Source organism: Biomphalaria glabrata, chromosome 8, assembly GCF_947242115.1.
Source record: "Biomphalaria glabrata chromosome 8, xgBioGlab47.1, whole genome shotgun sequence".
Taxonomy (NCBI): Eukaryota; Metazoa; Mollusca; class Gastropoda; family Planorbidae; genus Biomphalaria; species Biomphalaria glabrata.
Window position 1 is genome coordinate 17,121,446 of NC_074718.1, and position 19,336 is coordinate 17,140,781.

The 19,336-nt window shown below is 33.1% G+C and overlaps 2 protein-coding genes and 1 long non-coding RNA gene across 7 annotated transcripts in view; 1 reads left to right on the forward strand and 2 right to left on the reverse strand.

Annotated features, from left to right (window-relative positions):
- The window catches only part of LOC106071263 (uncharacterized), a 261,624-nt gene that overhangs the window by 61,678 nt on the left and 180,610 nt on the right, over positions 1-19,336 (reverse strand). The window lies entirely within an intron of this gene.
- LOC129927687 (uncharacterized) lies at positions 1,847-12,047 on the reverse strand. The gene is made up of 4 exons (XM_056037836.1): positions 11,929-12,047; positions 7,215-7,287; positions 4,368-4,419; positions 1,847-2,784 (listed from the first exon to the last, which is right to left on the reverse strand). Exons 2-4 carry the CDS (start codon positions 7,263-7,265, stop codon positions 1,847-1,849), a joined length of 1,041 nt encoding a protein of 346 aa, XP_055893811.1. The 5' UTR covers positions 7,266-7,287; positions 11,929-12,047.
- Positions 2,576-11,935, forward strand: LOC129927688 (uncharacterized). Its single transcript, XR_008779326.1, has 4 exons — positions 2,576-2,667; positions 5,422-5,550; positions 6,329-9,243; positions 11,451-11,935. It is a non-coding gene; the product is annotated as an uncharacterized LOC129927688 (long non-coding RNA).

Genomic DNA, 19,336 nt, shown 5'->3' on the forward strand with positions numbered 1-19,336 from the left:
TTATCATCAACTAGATCGAAGTTTATGTCTTTAACGATTTTATTTTTAATAAAATTGACCGTTGTGAAAGTGTGGTCTGTTCGTTTGTCTCAAAAGATTCTTAATTTTAATAAAAATAATTCATTTTTCACATGACGCTAACTGTATGCAGTTGATAAGATACGGTTGAAGGATTTGTTAAATGATTCAGAGATATTCTTTAAGGTCTTAGTGGCATGTGACTCATGCACTGTCAATCTTTAGTTATTTCAAAAATAACCTTAGCTGTCTTTAAATCTCTTCCCAGTCATGGTATTTCTGTTAAAATGTCGCCTTTTGAAAAATGATCATATTCACCTATATTTTTAGACTGACTTCGTTGGTTCTTGAACTAAAGAATTTCTGGTTGGATTGCTTTAAATGTATCTGCTAAATTAATGTATGCTTTAAAAGTATCTGCTACATCAATGATTGCTTCAAATGTATCTGCTACATCAATGATTGCTTCAAATGTTTAATCTACACCAATGATTGCTTCAAATGTATCTGCTACATCAATGATTGTTTCAAATGTATCTGCTAAATCAATTATTTTTTCCAGTAGGAGCTCAAGACCAGCGTTACGATCAATGCATGTGAAGTTTCATATGTATCTAGCACATCAATGATCTATTTTTGTCTTCTTAAATAGTGAGTCCGGCATCTTGTATAGCTCGCCTGATATTTTATTTTTTTTTTTTCTTCTGAATCACAATGTTGTTTTTTTTAACTGTGCTATTAAAAAAACACTTTGCGCTAACGTGTTATGCTTTTGTCAAAGACAAGTAAGCAAAAGATTTAATTAGTCACCACTTTGTTAATAGTTTAAAGACAGGCCTACTCTTGTGTATCTTTGTGTTTCTAGTATCTCCCCTCCAAAAAAAAGGTAAAGATAGGCAAAATGCAAGATTTTAAACTGCCCCTCTAACATCAGAACGAAAAAAAGTATTTCAATTGCACCAAAAATACTAGGCAAAAAAAATTTCCGAAACCGAATGTCGACCACATAGATTGAGTTAATGTCATATACATCAATTAAATAATTTTTCAAAGGTCTTTTTTGGAACAATGTCCAGTTCAGTCTCAATGGAATTATTTTTAATGTAAAAAAAAATGGGGGGGGGGCGGCATTTTTAATTTTGCACGCAGGCGGCCACAAACCAAATATATATATATATATAACTAAATCTGTAGGCATTCTGTGATTTCTGAAAAAAAAATGAACGCACCAAACATAAATGATAGGGTGGGGAGCCTAACTCGCCCCCCCCCCGTCACTAAAATCCAGAGCGTTGCTGCATAATATAAAATTGCACAAAATATTTTTAAAATGGTATTTATTATTACGCTAAGTAAATAAATTTTTATTGAATTGTGGGATTGTTCTTTAATACTCCCCCTTCCCAGACAAAAATAATAATAAATCGCACCCCATTCGTAAGGTCAGTGTAAGGGATCGGTCGATGCAATTGCCCCCTCCCACCCCACTACATAATTAAAATGGGGGGGGGGCAACATTATTGAAAATTTGATAAAATATAAATAATTAGATCATATCAAAATATTTTATAATTTCTTACTTGGAATTTGCAACTTATCTATAGAAATTCGATCGCCTCTTGTATTTTAAACATAATCTTAAATATAAAATCGTCACAATGTTAGTACTTAAAACGGTAATCTTCACCAACAGGTTATATGCGTAAAAACTACTCTTAGTAATTATATTTAGATTTTAGTTTTCATGCATAAAAAAGCCCTAACACTTACATAAAAATATCTATAATGTTTAAAGCAAACTCTAGATATATATTTTAGAGAAAATACATTAGTAGACATATCCTGTTCCACTATAATTTATTCCAGATTTTAAACTTCCACTGTGGACAAGATCATACATCCACCACATTCCCTCATTATATCCCACACAGTAGACATGTGCTCCACTACTTCCTGGACATGTGCAAGTTGTATAAGTAAACTTAGTTTTATCATCCACCTTGTGTTTTTTGTTCCATTGACCTACACTGACCTGTTTACAGCATTCGTGAGGATGTGACACTATAAAGTTTAACTTATGTTTAGATCTAGAGTCACAATATTTATCAAAAACTTTCTCCCAAATATTAAAATATTGTCTCCACATTTCCATCAGTTTATTTCCTAAATTTGCGTCACATGTCACGCATTTCAACTTACACATGTCATACTCAATGTTTACATGGTACACACTGACTTTATCAATATTAGCCACTGGGCTGTTATCTCTGTCAAAAAACAATCTTAGTGTCGTCTGGTTGGCTTCAGTGTTATCAAATACGACATGTGTAGCTGTATCCACACCGAACTCCCACCACACATTGTTGGGTGTGTCTGAATCTTGACATTTTCTACACGAACACATTTGAAATTCACTATCAATATTTCCGTTTAGTTTGATTCCATCTTGAAACTTATTTACATGCCAAACTCTTCCACTTCCTGTCCTAAAAATTCGTTTGTCACTCATTTTAGAAAATGGATATGGTCGAGCTGTCTTAGGCCAAAAGTGTGCTCTGTGTGGACTAATAATTTTAACATCTATTCTAACTGTCAGGTCAGCTATAGCTTTGATGAGCTCATACAAATCTTTGTCATGGTGACCTTCAGGTAAATGTTTCAAGGTGAATGTATCAACAGGTATAAACTGTCTATGACCTGAATTCTTCTTGCAGCTAACAAGATATTTATGTAGATCAGCTTCTCCACCTTCTGTTTCATGATCACCTGATGAAACAAATGAAAAAATTACAGACTGTGTAATATAATTAAATTATTTAAGAAGATCAAGCTGAGCTAATGATTGGATGTTACTAGTACACAAAGTTAGAAGTAAAAAAATATATTACCAATTAATTTATCTTCATTATCCTTTACCTGGACATTGATGACAGTAAGTTTTTTTTGGAATATATATATATATATATATATATATATATATATATATATATATATATATATATATATATATATATATATATATATATATTAGAGGTGCACCGGATAGTAGCTCCAGCTCCTGTCGAATATTCGGCCTTCCCTCACTATTGGACTTAATTCGACTCCGGCTGATTATCACTGCAGGATAGTTGGCCGAATAGTAAAAGTACAACTTTTACCTATTTAATATGCATAAATTGGATCTCCTTCCGCTAATATATGTTGTAGAATGTATTCAAGTTTATTTTAAAACATAATAATGTGCTTAAAAATGGCCTAGTTGAATATGCATCAAACTTCATTTATTATAAATATAAAGGCGTGTTAATATAAATAGAAATGAAATTTTAAATTAAAAATGCGCTTTACTTACATGTATAATAAGTGTGACACACATTTTGTACATTTAGTGTCAATCCTAAAACCTTTTGTAGAGTCTTAGAACCTAGTTTATCACGATTAAGGAGCAGCTTTATCTTATTATTATTATTATTATTCATGAAGCTTTGGACGTGCGTTTACTTTAAATATTTTTCACTTCCTAGCACGAGAGTTAGGAGATAATGACGGACAGGGTTCTAAGGCGAATCTGGCATGACCAGCTATCGCTTTTTATTTTTAAAATTCTATATATAAATCTTTTAAGTATATGCCGCCTTTACCTGGAAGATTCTAAACAAGAAACATTTATTTAAAATACTTTAAAAGCTAATATTGAGTTTATTTGTATCAATTATTTGTATCAATCATGCCATTATTTGAATGGATGGCATAGACATAAATCTGTGCGATTAGAAATACTCTTACCCATTTTTTCTTTTTCGCTTTTAGCTTTCTCAATATGCTATGATTCTATCACATTACCAGTGTTGAAAAGGGAAGAGAAAAGGGGGTATCTTGATGAATGTTAGTATGATTGTTTTCAAATGCATTAAAAATGTTGACTCAGGTTTTAAGGGTCTTCAAGGGGACTTATTCAACGTAGACCACCACATCTATTTAAGTACGATTTTTTACCTTTTTTAAAGATACCACATATAATAATTAATTACGAATAGTTATTTAACTGATCGTTTATGTTTTTTTTTAATTGATTCTTGTGTTGTAAGGTAAAAGAAATAATTGTGCATAATTTCAGCTTAATCCGATATTGCGTTTGAAAGAAATAACGTGTACAAACTTTTTCTATACATAAAGACAAATAGACAGATCTAGTAGATATACGCTTGTGTAAACAGTGTAATAACTTACTTCTAGGTTTAGTGGACTAGAAGATATCTCTTTATTGGTTTTGTAAAAAGTTTCGTTAAATAGTTTAATGCTAATGAGATTTTAAAAAACCTTAGCTTAAATATCTATACTGTTAATACCTTTTATATAATTCCCAAATTTGTCATTTTGAAAACAAAAAGTAGAATAGCCCTGGAAAAAAAACAGAATTAAATGCTAAAAAAAATTTAAAATGTACATATTTTCAAAAAGATCTATACATTACCAAAAAAAAAAGAGAAAACTGTTTACATAAAAAACTTTTAAAATTATTTTCTTTTAAGATTTATTTGACCCTGATATAAATAATAAAATATTTCTTTAAAATATACATTATTTGGGAGACTAAGATATAACGCTTAATGTAAATTTTAAATTTAGAAAAAAAATTGCATTTTTTCTTTTTCTTTTTATTGTATTTAAAATTAATTTGTGTTTATTTGTGTCTCACATTCTTTTTCACTGTTTCAGACTTACTAATGGCTGTTTCGATAGGTTTTTTGAAGCCTCACGATCTAAAGTGCGTTACACATATCAATGGATATTTATTCCCTGGCTTTTAATAGACCCTAATCACATAGATTTATTAATGGTTAAAAAAGTAAAAGCGTAAAGACACCTAGAAAGCTGCATCGTCTGCTTTCGTCAGTATATGACAAAATACTTTGATCAAAGGATTGCTGTTACAGTTTGCATAATTTACCAACACTTTTCCTGTCAGCAGCTGTTCTAAGCTGAATATCAAGAGAGAACTGATTCATTCTTTTATATTGAAGGAGGATTTTTAACTGAGCCTTGCTTTAAAATATGACCAAACTATCTCAGCTTTCGTCTCTTCACCTCTTTTTGCCAGCCAGAATGTTTACTTCTAAAAGTTCTATTTAACATTTCTTCTTTCCTGGTATCTGATAACCAGTATTTTTTACCAGCATTTACTCTTAAAGGCTTACCATTCTTCTATCAGTTGCAGTGTTTGTCGCAGTTAGTTTTGTTGTATTAGTAAAAATGTTCACAATCAAATAGCGCCTTTTTTTTGTAGACGATTACATCATTTGTGTCATTTTATTTTGTGTAGTATATTTGTTTCTCTTGTCGTTTTGTCATCATTTAATCTGACGTAAAATCTCTTCTTTAATTTTTTTTGTATTTTTTTAGCGATCTTGGTCTTTATAGACAAGCTGTATATTTTGTGGTCCCGAATTTTTCCTTTGCTTTATGTTACTGGAGAGTCTTAGAAATTGCCTTGAATATATTCTTGAGAGGACTCTTTAACCCCTATTTAGAGTAAGTTTTATTTCATATTGTAGATATATTGTATATGGATTCGTTCTTATTTGTAGCTGAAGATAATATTGATACTGTCGGTTCTGGAATTTTACTTAAAATTGATGTCAACATCATTATTCTTGGGCGGAATGTTCTTGTCTGCTACAATCAAGAGTTAATCTAAAAAGTTGCTAACGACAATATTATCAAGCAACATAACATAAGGTGTCTATATTTCAAACACTACTTAAGTATTTATTTACTTTGGACAAAACTTATGATTTATTATCTTCATTTCTATTTGAAATTACCTATCATTCACATTATTATTTTTTATATCAATGGTGCCGAATGCAACAGCTCATCGTGATGCCCCAACTACCTTCTAAAAAAACGAAACAAAACAAGCGAAATTACTTTTTTTCGACCTAATGTGTATTATTTATTGTTAAAGAATCCCTAATTCGCTACCAAAAAAATCAATTTAAAAACAAAACCTACAAAAAATTTAAATATATTTTTACCAACTATTGCCAAATTAGTGAGTCGCTAATTTTTTTAGCGTCGTTTTCCTTTAATTAATGATCAGCTTGAGCCTGAAAAAAATTTTGCTCTAAGAGAACCACACTTAACACAATTGTCAGAAATATTAAAATGAAGACAACATTTACTAGCCAACATTTAAAAAAATTAAAACTCTTTCGTCTCTTTACAGTACTGTGTAATCATTTTTGCCAGTTTTGACTTGTAAAGGTAGAAATTCATTTGTGTTCTTTTTCTGTTATCTGATTCCTAGATTTTTATGTAGTAGCTGCTCACAAAGACTTGGATTCTTCCTTTAGCCTCAGCATTCGGAAAGTTAAAATACTAAGTAGCTTTTGGTTAACAAAGAGATGTTCTGTGACGGTGTTGGATCACTTTATTTGTGGATATTTCATCACATGCCATTTTAACCTTGATAATTTATTTCAAAATTAAATTACTTTTCTAATTCATTGTGTTATTGTGCAATAAAGCTTGAACTATAAACACTAGATTATCTAATAATTACATAAAATTAGAAATTACGTCTAGATATTTTAGTCATGAAATTTTTATGCTGTCCCTCCCCTCCTCTTGATCATAATGTTTAACGAATAGAGAAAATCTCTGATAATAAATATAACTTTTAATGCTAGAACTTAAATTATATATATATATATATATCAATAGATGTATATCAATTTCTTCCTGCTATTACTGCATCATAATTCATACTTATTTGTGCATATTCCAATAAACATTGTACTTAACTAATTAGTCATCCTATGTTATAAAACCTCAATATCTAGTGAAGCAATAATAAAAATGTTGTTGTTAATTTGTTACTAAAGTGTACATGATTAGGATTTATGATTTCTTACCACTAAAAATAATATATGCATTAATTTAGAATTCTTTGTAATGCAAATTTTTTTGTAAGTTTCCATACATTTAAGAAAACAAATATTTCTAATAATGTTAACAATATTAAACATTCTTGAAAGTTATTAAAATTAAAATGGTCTAATGGTAATCCTATCTCATTGACTTGAATTACTCCTTTAAAAAAACAACTATTTTTGCTCACTTAAACCATTGGTTTATAGTAGTGTCTGAATACATTTGTGTTTGTATTATAATAAAAAATAAATACAACGTACCTGTATTTTACTTTCGTGTTTCTTACGTAGTGCTGATAGTTTTAATCCCATTGTATCAGAATCAGAATGTAGCCTACAAAGCAAATATATTCAAAATTATATTGAATTAAAGTATTACATGTTTTCTATACAATCATTGTATATTTTTTTTTATTTCAAGACTATGTCAAATTTTTTTTTCTCTTATTTTGTTTTACATAACTTGATCTATGTACATAATTTAAGGTGTAAAACTCATGTTTATTTCTCTTTTCTTTCTGGAAAACAATATAGTAATATAATATATTTGTAAATGACTTACATTTAGGGAAACAAAGACCGACTGTTTTTAACTAGCAAATAATGAATTAATTTCTCATTTGAACAGTTACATCCTAGATTAAGCTAGTAAATATCCTTCTTTTACTTTGAAAGTTATTCCTCTTCATTTCCCTTTTTGAAGAAGAGCAATACGTATGTATTACTCCTAGCCAGTTAGGGTTCCTGGGGAGAGATTTCAGCTCCAAACGTATTTAGGTTTTCTTGGGTTACGAAATCGTAAAAAAATAATAACGTTTGTCAATCTATTATTGTAAGTGCAAAATACCACTGACTGGTTCATTGATTAAGAAATCTCTCAATTAAACTGTCATACATGTTTCATCTAACTCTATGGTGTTCACTAAGAACAGGATTTGACACATTCACAACCGGACGACCACTATTAGCAAACTAAAAAAAAAAACGAAAGCTTTCTACCAAATGTTTGTATTTTTTCTGTTATTCCATAAAAGGCCTCAGTCTAAAAATGAAACATTTTTTAAATATCACGAAAAAAAATCAGTGTTTTTAAACTACATTATTTTTTCGTAAGTCTAGTTATTTTTAATATACCCTACGTCATTTTCCCTTCCCCTTTAAAAAAAAAGATCCTTAAAGACTATAATTATTTTTCAAAAGATAGAAAGACACAAAGAGCAAGGAATGGTTATTTGTAACACTAATTGAATTAAAAAGTCAATTCTAGATGTATTGTCTTTTACTACATTTAAAAAGCCACAGATAAACGATTACAATAAACAGAACAAAATTTATATTTTTTAGACAACAAAATAAATGTGGAAAGGGGAACGGGAATGTGGCATTTAATTTGGGCCTTAGGAATATGTATTTTTCCTTAGTCCTGAAAACTGATATTATGAATTAACGGATTTGATGGATAATACCACTTGCATTATGATTAAGGTTTAAAAAAAAAGTTAATCAAATGGGGAGGTTGCGGTCGAAATATAATATAGATTGAATTGAGAAGCAGAAATTCATAGAGTGTACGAAGGACTTACTTTTTTTTTTTGGTGTGGGAAAAGTAGATAGGTAAAAAATTGCTACTAAATTAAATGGCATAGATATGAGTCTGTGTATGTGTCCGGGGGACATTCTGAAACGTGTATTTCCAAAAGCAAGTCAAAAGTCTTATGTCGAAGAAAAAATGTGTTTGTGTGTGTGTGTGGGGGGGGGGGGAGTCCAGAGAGTGTGATTGAAAGAAAGAAAGAATTAGCGGGCTGTGAAACTTCATTGTAACAGATACACTAATTCACGGGCTAAAATGTATGTTATGTTAATCTTAAAATGTGGCTTGTTTATTTAATTTAAAAGAAAAGAAGGAGGTGTTTCGCAATAATAAACGATATAAAGCCAGAGTATAAATATACGAAGGTAACCTCTGTGTTCAGCTAGTGTTAAATAAAGAAGAGAGTAGAATAAACTATTACTACAGAAGTGAAAGACTTTTGAGTACCTTTATCGGTAAATTTTCCTGAGCTTAAACGTCGTAAAAATGTCTTTTTATCAAGTAATATGTTTTATGTCAATTTTTACTTTAAATTCCAAATCATTTAGTATGCTAAATAATATTTATATTTTATTTTAATGAAAACAAAAAGAGAAAAAACATGGTCAGTATGGTTTCCGAAATTCAAGGTTTAAGATAAATTATGCATTTTTATGTGGCATGATTGACTTGATTTCTTCAAGGTTTCATTTTTACCAGGTAGCATGGGCGTAGCCAGGATTTTTTTTCGGGGGGGGGGGGGGTTAGGGGGGAATTTTTTTCTCCCCCCCCCCGCGAAAAAAAATTATATGTATTTATGTGTGTGTACATAATTTTTATTACATTCTGACCCTTCATTCTTTCGGAAGACGTTTATTGTGACCTAGAATAGGTTCTTCCATGAGTTAGTGGAAAAAAATGTAGATTCCCCGCCATTACTAGCAATTGGGTCTGGGGGAGCGCTAGGAGCTCCCCCAGCGCGGGGCTTAGCCCCGCCGCCAAGCACTATTTCTGATATTGAAAACCAACAAAATGCATATTCTGAGGTATCTACAGTGCATTTTCCTGCAATTAAAAAGTTTTATTTCAAAAACCTAATGTGATATTCTTACTGACTTAGACCCTCCCGCGCCGTTCGGCGCATTTGCTGTTAAGCTGTTTCCATAAAATTGTAGATTCCGCGCCATTAATAGCAAGGGGCCTGGGGGGAGCGCTAGGAGCTCCCCCAGCGCGGGGCGAAGCCCCGCCGCCAAGCACTATTTCTGGTATTGAAAGCCAACAAAATGCATATTCTGAGGTATCTACAGTGCATTTTCCTGCTATTAAAAGTTTTATTTCAAAAACCTAATGTGCTATTCTTACTGCGCCGTTCGGAACATTTGACGTCAAGCTGTTTCCATAAAAATCTGTCACTGGTAATGTCTGAAGCCTATCCCAACTGCCATGAGGACCTCCATGAATGAGTGGCGTCAAGTTGTACTAGGATATCATTGCAACTCTTCTTATGCGTAATTTATTTTGTCGAAGAACATGTCCAGCAAACCTCATGCATCGCTCTCTCACAATCTTACTAAAGGGTCGACTCCCAGTTCGGCATAGGATTTCCTTGATTTAGACCCGATCTCTATAACTGACTCCTAAAATCTGTCTTAGCCATCTTTGGTGAGCCACATTTTGTGTTTTTCAATTTCGGCAGGTGACTATTCACTGCAGTTTATTAATGGAGCCCTGCCACAGGTAAAAATGTGTAACCTCTCTTGAATACGCTCTTGGAATTAAGTGACTGTAGTTTGCTTTAGATTTTATATCGAAAAGAGAAGTTTTATCGTCAAAATCATCTGTTGGGGGTTTTCCACCTCAAAATGCTCTGTAGGGGGATCTTAATCTCAAAACCATCTGGAGGGGTTTTAAACTTTTAAAAAAGCCATCTGTAGAAGAGGGGTTTAAACTCAAAACCCCCGATTGGATTGGCTACGCTAAAATAATTTTAGTGTGTAATTTGCTTTTTTTTTTATATTGAAGAGGTATTTTTAGCATCAAACCCCTCCGAATGGATGTTTAAACTCAAAACCCCTTTTGGCAACGCTCATAGCATTTTGAGTCCGTAATTTGCTTTTTTTCTTACACTGAAGATGTATTTTTTATCCTCAAACCCCCCTGGCGGGGGGGGGGGTTAACTCAAAACCCCTTTGGCTACGCTCGTAGATTTTAGAGTGAGTAATTTGCTTTTATTTATATTGAAGAGGTACTTTTTAGCTTCAAACTCCACTGGAGGGGAGTTTAACTCAAAACCCCTTTGACTACACTCATAACATTTTGAATGCATAATTTGCTTTGTTTTTATTATTAAAGAGGTATTTTTACCTTCAAACCCAGCTGAAGGGGGGTTTAAACTCAAATCTGAGTCAAAACCCATTTAGCTACGCTCATAACATTTTGAGTGCGTAATTATTAAAGAGGGGGTTTATCGTAAATTTTAGAGGGGGTTTTAAAGTCAAAATCTTCCTTAACTGTGCTCTTGAAATTAGTGGATTTTCGTTTGCATTTTTTTTTTGTTTTGTTTTATAGAAGAGGGGGAGTTAACTGCAAAAACCCCAGGTAGAGGGTTTAAAACTCAAAACCCCTGGTAGGGGTTTTTAAACTCAAAACCCCTGGTAGGGGTTTTTAAACTCTAACCCCTCTGGTAGGGGTTATAAACTCGAACCGCCTGGTAGGGGTTTTTAAACTCGAACCCCCCCTGGTAGGGGGTTTTAAACTCGGAACCCCCTGTTAGGGGGTTTTAAACTCAAACTCCTTTGGTTGTGCTGGGGCAAGTGATGGTTTAGTATTAAAAACTCACCTAAAATAAACAAAATCAAAGCAAAAAATCAGTCATTAAATTCCGACTTTGAACCCCCAACCCCCCCCCCTGGCTTCGCCCATGCCAGGTAGTATTGTAAAAGTTCTCACTTTAAAGGCTCTCTGCAAACAGTATCAGTCGACATTACCAACAGAAATTACTTGACAATTCAGGGCTTTAATGTCTAATAATAGCAGCCAATATTTTACAATTGCCAACTTATAACATTGACTAAACAAATGCTTTACTAATGATAACCATAATGCCTTATACACTAATGTACTGCTGTATCAAACTCTACCGGCCTCTCAGCCACTTCCCAGATCTACACTGTTTCAAACTGACTTTACATTGCACTGAACTATACTGAACCACACAGAAATGTCTTAATTGTGACTTCTTCGATCTTTATATACCTAACGAAAGTCTTCTAGAACCCAATGGATCATTGCTTGTTTGCCTAAGTAATTTATGTTATCTGGCTACACATAGGATTACCCCTATTCATATAACAACCAGAGTTATAACAGTATGAATTAGAAATAAAGATATCATGGATTACTCACAATCGATAGTACTATGATCCTTGAAAATTCCACGTTTCACCTAAAAAAAATACTACATAATTACGTTGGCAGAAACGTTTATAATTTTTTTTCTGTAAAATTCCATCGTACTTGTCTTTCTGAAAAAAAAATGATATCAATAAAACTACAATATTTACAAAATTTAAAGTCATCTGATAATTAAATATGTATTAGCATTACTGATAATGCCACAGACCTTAATAATTTTATTTCATCCAATATCTCTTCTTTGTTCATTTAGTTATGTTTTTTTTATTTACAGACCTTACATTATTTTAATTAATAGTGTTTTGTCGTTTTTTATTTTTTGGCTGACTCAGGCAAATGTTTGAAAGGGAAAAAAGAATGCATCTTAGCGTATGAAACTAGAAAACAACATTTTATCTTTTTTTTTTCTTCTTTATCATGTTTGTATTTGATATTTGTATTTTCATTTCATAAATTGTTTGTTGCCCGTTCTGAAGTGTCTCTTAATTTTAGTTAAAGTCAAGTTGAGGTATTATTTTGTAACTGTCAAGCCTTTTTTGCGTGTTTCAATTTCTTTTTGGTGCATTTTTCTTAATTTGGTCTAAAAAGGTTAAATAACACTTACGTTTTATTTTGTTTCATTGTTTTCGTAGAAACTTTTCATTTATTTTAACATCTAGATATTTTGAGTACCTAGGTCATATAAATATGACAATTTTCAGTGTCATGCATTGCTTAGAGAGATTTGTCACTATACCAGAAACGTTACATTTCATTGCCATATAATATTATTGCTATTTAAATACAACCTATAAATGACTATCCATCCTAGACTAATGACACTTCTTACGTGTGCATCGTATATGGAATGGTGAACATGTGTGGTTAAAGAAGAAATAAAAAAACGAACATATAGGAATCTGAACAAATATTATTTTAGTGTTTAGTTATTAAAAAAAGATTAAATTATTTTTTTGAAAAGTATGTGTTTGAAGTTAGGTGTTCATTTATTTATGAGAGTCTCAGATGCTCGTAAAAACCTATGCCTTTCATTGTGCATTGTTAGTCTTCTGTCAACAAACTGTCGAGAGGTTAAAGTCTAGCAATAGTGACATACTATTGGTTATAGACAATGACGGAAAGGCTGAGGTGGCAGCGTTGAAGAAAGATGAGAGGTTGCTGAATTCGGAAGGATTAGAGCTAAGGAAATATGTTTAAGAAAGGCTTTTGGAGAGAGAAAAAAATATGAAAGGTCGATAAGCCAATGACAAAGAAAAAGAAAGGAAGAGATTAGTCATAAATACAGAATTAAAGTAAAGATTATCCACGAATAGAGAATTAAAGGACAAATAAGAAAGTGAAGTGAAATCGTTGCCATTGAGAGACAGTGTTTAGCCGTCAATGAAAATATATAGTTCGTCTATCGTGTTTCGATGATGACAACTTTTGTCTTTCAGTGGCTAAGGGTTTGCACTGGAGTTTTGTACCTCCTCGATGACTGGAGAGACCTATGTAAGTCTTTGCTCGGCTGCACACTGGGCAGGTTATTCCAGCTTGACTAGTGTAATTGGCCTTGACTTTTTTCTCTAAAGCTTTTTGTCAGCGCAGTGCTGTTCTCCTCTGTTCTGTTGTCCTTTCACAGAACGACGCCATGATGCTATATTATATGCTTCCGTCTCCTAGGTGGCAGTTGCTAGAATTAAAATTGACACACGATATTTTACTGGAATGGTTGATGCATGTGTAATAGACCATGCCCATTTTGATTTTATTATTGTTAATATCCCAGGTATAAATAATAATAATCAAAAGGATGTAAGAAATTTGAAAACTTATTTCAGCTATCAGATAAAAAAGGACGAAAAACTAGCAGAAAACACAGAATAATTAAATTAAATTATGTTTTTTTTTATATAGCGCAACCTTCATGCTTAGAGCGCTATGATCCAATCTCATTTGTGGACCTGTGGGAGGATGGGGTATCTGGCAGTAGGCTTTCCGTACTGCCTTTAAGCGCTCAATAAACAAAACTATGTTCGAGTCGGGTGTCGAACCTCGAACCCCTTTCATAGGTAGCCAAGCCAAGCAAAGTTCAACCGTACTAAGCCTCTCGAACACGCTTCCCACTCAATGATACAATATTTAACAAGGAGAGGTTTATTATTGAACGAAAAAATGATTTAGAGCTACACTAATTGGTTAAGAAAGAAGGTAAAAGGTACATGTTTTATATAATAAGAGAAAATGTAATAGCAGATACATTATCACACTGTACTTTGGTCAGTAAGGATACAAGAATAGTTTAGTATCTAAAAACTACATATTTTCCATTTAAGTTGTAAAGAAAAAACTATTTTTTTTTTAAATTCACAATTATGAGAACATTTATGGACGTTTTGTAGTAGATATTTCCCAGTGAATTGTTGGGACGCCCAGCTCCTCATTTTATTTTACTTTGTCGGTAATAAGATAGATGTTTTTCACTTAGGTTCTTGCACAATAAAAAGAAATGCCAATTATGCCATTAGTGCTTTATTTTACTGTATATATCACTAGCGGATCCAGAACTTTGGAGTGGGGGTGGGGCGATTTTTTTCCAAACCCTAACCCTAACGGCCAGTAAGCCCTAACCTTATGCATAATCGTGCATACAGCATATATATATATATATATATATATATATATATATATATATATATATATATATATGATATATGAGAATAAAAAAAAGCAGCATTTATCAACCTTTGGTGAAAAACAAAACAACTATGGCAGCGCTATAAGGTTCTCTTGTGGGGTTCGGGGTGAAGCCCCGACGCTATAAGCATTTTCTTGCATTTTTTACTGCAGAAACGCATTTTCCTGACATCTACAGCTCATTATTCATCACTGGGGTTTGGGGTGAAGCCCCGACGCTACAAGCGTTTTCTTGCATGCTTCAATGCAGAAACGCTTTCTCCTGACATCTACAGCTCATTATTCATTTGTAGGGTTCGAGGCAAAGCTCCGACGCGAAAAAACGTTTTCTTGCATACTTCACAGAAGAAACGCATTCTCCTGACCTAAAGCTCTTTATTCATACTATTAAATAAGGAGATTTTGAATAATGTTGTACTTGAAAAATATTCTAATATGAATTTATGAATTCATTGCAAATAAAACCGATTTGTTCCTTGAAAAGATAAGGTACATCACATATTTAGATTTTGGTTTGAGTATCGTCGCCGAAAAAAAAAATTCGATAAATAATATTCAATAAAATTCAATTTTAAATTGTGAGTTATATTCCCCCCCCCCCACACACTCAAAGGGTTTAGGTGGGAAGGACAGTAGAGGTATTCGCCCACCCCCCAATCGGAAAACAGGGAACGATGTAATATAAAGATCGGTTAAAATATCAATAACACGTTTTAATCATATAGATATTTGATTGATTCTGTTAGCAAGCTGTGATTTCTACAAATAAATTGGACCGCCCCCCAACTTGAAAGTTTAAGGGGGGGGGGCGGGATTGATACCATCGCCCCCTCTTGACCCCACCAAATCGGAATTAACCTAAACCACTAAATATTGACATACAACGCTTCAGATTCCAACAATTAACTAATAGCAACTATCATTATTAAGCCCTTGATGCCAGCACAAGAAATGGTCCATGGCCATTAAATTACATACCTGATGACCAGTTAATTGTCTGAAATATATAAACACATATATCCAAACACTATACAACTCAGATTTAAATTAACATTTGAAAGATTTACATTAGTAACTAGTTAAATATAAAAATACACGTTATTGTGATATATTTTAGTTTCTGCAGCTTGTTCGCAATGAATATTACATATCGTAAGAGTTTTATTGCGAAAGTAAGTAAAAGTATTAGGTTTGTTTAATATTAATGATATTTTCTTGTTATTTTCAATGATATTCTACAATTGTGACCATATAACTTTTTTTTTCAATTACATTGACTTTTTTATTTATAGAGGAATGCAAAATTGTAGATGTTAGTTAAATTATTGTCTTATTTCGGTACCGGTATTTCCAAGCATAGACTGAAATTTTTTTTGTGGAAATTACCGATTAAATTACACTGACAAAAACCCGCAATCTATAAAATGCATGTAAAATACTACGAGGGTATGTGTCTTTATCAGTCTCGTTTTCTGTCTGTTATTTTTTAAGCAATCGATTTAAGAACATAACTCTTTTAATTAGCTTGAAGTGACAAATCAGCTTTAGGATTGACCTTATCAGTGGCATCATGAAACTTATTACCGAAATACTGAATGCAAAACCTATATTAGCTGTTTCTGACCTGTCTCTCTGAATATCTCCTTTGATTATTTTCTCTTTGTCTCTGCTTATCTGTCTCAGTCTATCAATTTATTTTTCTTATTGTAAAAAATGTTTACTTACGTTTTGTTTCACAGTCAAAATGATTCTCTTTAGGAATACATTTCACTTTTTCTACTTCTTTTTTTTTAAACTGTTTTCTATTTCAAAATTATGTAAAGTTTCCATGTCAGACCTTGCAATCTGTAGCGCAGATTATGTAAAGATCATCTATTTCATTGACTCTCGATTGAAGAGGGTGTCATGAAGTCATCCCAACGAACAACAGCAACATGGTCCCACAGCATCGGACATTCCTCCAATGTAACATATGTAAACAGTTCTAGCTTTTAACACACCTATTATTTTCGTGACGAACATGGCCCATCCTCATCAGATATGTACCTCTATGTTTAGTTACTCTACACACTAAAAATGTCTTAGTTTGTTCTATTACTCTCACGTACCTACGCAGTCTACTATTTTTGTTTCTCGTCACTAGCACAGGGTCACAGTCCTACAGTGTTGACTATGTTGACACTAACACAGGGTCAAAGTTCTACAGTGTTGAATGTCTCGCCATTAACACAGGGTCACAGTCTAACAATGTTGACTATCTCGCCTCAAACACAGGATCTCAGTCCTCTCAATCTTCTGTTTGTCTCCAGAGCGTTAGTATACATAAGTCAACAGAAATTGCATCTTCCAACAGTTGAGACACTTTCACAGTTTCTCTGACAATATCCTGAATAGAAATCACGCAGAGTCTGTCCATGATTCCTCCTACATGTCTGGTGTATTTAATTAAATCCTGATTTTGATTATTAATTCACTTATATCTAAATCAACTGTTTCTTCTTGTTTCTCTAATAACTTAGATTTGAATCAACTATATTTTATTGTTTCTATATTCACTTTAACTCTTAGGTCTGAATTAACTGTCTCTTCCTGTTTTTCCATTTACCTAGATCTGAGTCATCTGTCTCTTCTTCTTTTATTATTCACATAGATCTAAATCAGGTATATATTTCTACATTCAATTCAATTTGAAAAAAAACTGTCTCGTCTTGTTTCTCTATTCACTTGGACTCCAATATCTGAATAAAGTGTCTTTTCTTGTTTTTCCATTGACAGATCTGAGTCATCTGCCTCTTGTTTCTCTATTTACTTGGACCCTGAGATCTGTGGCTGTAACATTTGGTAAATATGCCCAGAGGATTCATCCCCCGTCGCCTCAGCGTGGCGCCTCCGTGGAAACTTCTAGTAGCTAAACTAGATAGGCTAAGAACGGGGGAGCGAACAAAGCTCCTGCAAGGTACCCTGAGTACCCTTTTTCCTTTTCTATAATCTCCCTCGGGGTAGAAATGGAACAAAAGCTAGCAACGCAGTCCAAAAAGTCCGCCACAACGTTCCACAAAGGGGGGAGGCATCAGTGTCCCGTTAGCTAGTGTGGCTGTCTCTGTTCGGAATGTAATATGTTACAGTATAGGAATACAAGGTAACCCTACACGTGGTTAGCGCTGCCTTCGGCCTTTTATATCTAGTGGGCCCAGGACCGATGCGCTGTCCATGGCTGTTACTACAGGTGTTAATCAGACAGGACTTTGGCTGAAGATCTCCGGGCCCAACCCTGTTCGTTGGATAAAAGCATTTATTACGATCAATGAGACTTTATTCAAATTAAATATGCTCTAAACCTGAAATTGTTATTAGATGCTTTCAATAAACATTTTTGTGACTTCGTTTCATTCGAGCAAGAATTTTGGTAATTTATATTTCCAAGTGTGTGGCTATGGATACACCAATCTATTGCTGGGTGAGCCTGAATCTTCACGATTTCTACAACACTTTTTTGTGTAGGCAGTTGTTCATAAACTCCATTTGAAACGTGTTCACATTATATATTCTTCCACTTCCTATTCTCAAGTTTATTCTGTCATTCATTTTATATAATATATTGTTGAGTTGTCTCTGGCCAAAACTTTGTTCTGTTTCTACTGGTGATATTACAAGAATCTGGAATAAGATAATAATTTTAGATTTAAAATTTCCTTATTTCAGCAACAAAATGAAATGAACAATAGTCATCCCAACAGCAACATATGCATGCAAGACATCCAAGTCAACTGCCAAAATTGAGAAAAGACGATAAATGTAGCTAAATGTGGCTTAATAAAGATTGCTAAGACGAATTTTAAGAGTCAGTTATAAATCATTCCAACTGATTCCAAACTATTGAAACCATCGGTAGCTGAAAATGCAGAGACATAACTCAACGAACGACAGATGAAAAGCAAAGTGAAATACGATTCAAAAGCAAGGTTACCTAAAGACTACTCTGTCGGGGAGAAGGTGAGAGTTCGTCTAGGACAAACATGGCAGAAAGCAGTCGTCATTAAGAAACATCCATCACCCAGATCTTACATCATAAAGACAAATGATGGGAAATTATACAGACGAAATCAACGGTTTTTAAACAAGAGCTACGAAGAAGACATCTCTGGGTACTATGACACCGACGAAGACAATGAACAGCAAACTGTTCGAACAAACAAAACAGACAATTATAAACCAACATCTAGAGAACTTGCTGTGCCGGTCAAGACAACCAGAAGTGGTCGAGTTGTCAAAATTCCTTGTAAATATAAGTATTAAGAACTTTAAAAGGAAGAATGTGATAATAGCTTCAAAAGGAAGGATGTACTAATATTAGAAGATATTACGTCATTGTTTGTTGTTTATGTTTTATGCGAAAGCAAAGAATCGGACGGAAATAAAAGTTAGTTATATATGTCTACCTTGATAAAGACAGTCTCGTTATTATCATTATTAATTAGTAACGTCTACATCAGTGGTCTTCAACCTATTTTGGCCTACCGCCCCCTTTTCGATTTTTTTTTAAAATCCGCCAGCGCCCCCCTCTAAGAAAAACACTTATACAGAAGCGTGAGAAGGCCAATTTGAACAAAATATCATTTATTTATTAATTTTTATGCTGTCAATAACACTTATCCGGCTTGGGAGACGACCGCATGCCAAAGGCGATTGTTGTGAACTCCTTGGCATATGACTGACGAGCTTT

Excerpts from the sequence above, each read along its gene's own strand:
- LOC129927687 (XM_056037836.1), bottom strand. The coding sequence starts at position 7,265 with ATGGGATTAAAACTATCAGCACTACGTAAGAAACACGAAAGTAAAATA. Across the intron at positions 4,420-7,214 it reads AACACGAAAGTAAAATACAG|GGCTATTCTACTTTTTGTTT; the intron begins GTACGTTGTATT and ends TTTTTTTTCCAG. Across the intron at positions 2,785-4,367 it reads ATTTGGGAATTATATAAAAG|GTGATCATGAAACAGAAGGT; the intron begins GTATTAACAGTA and ends TTGTTTCATCAG.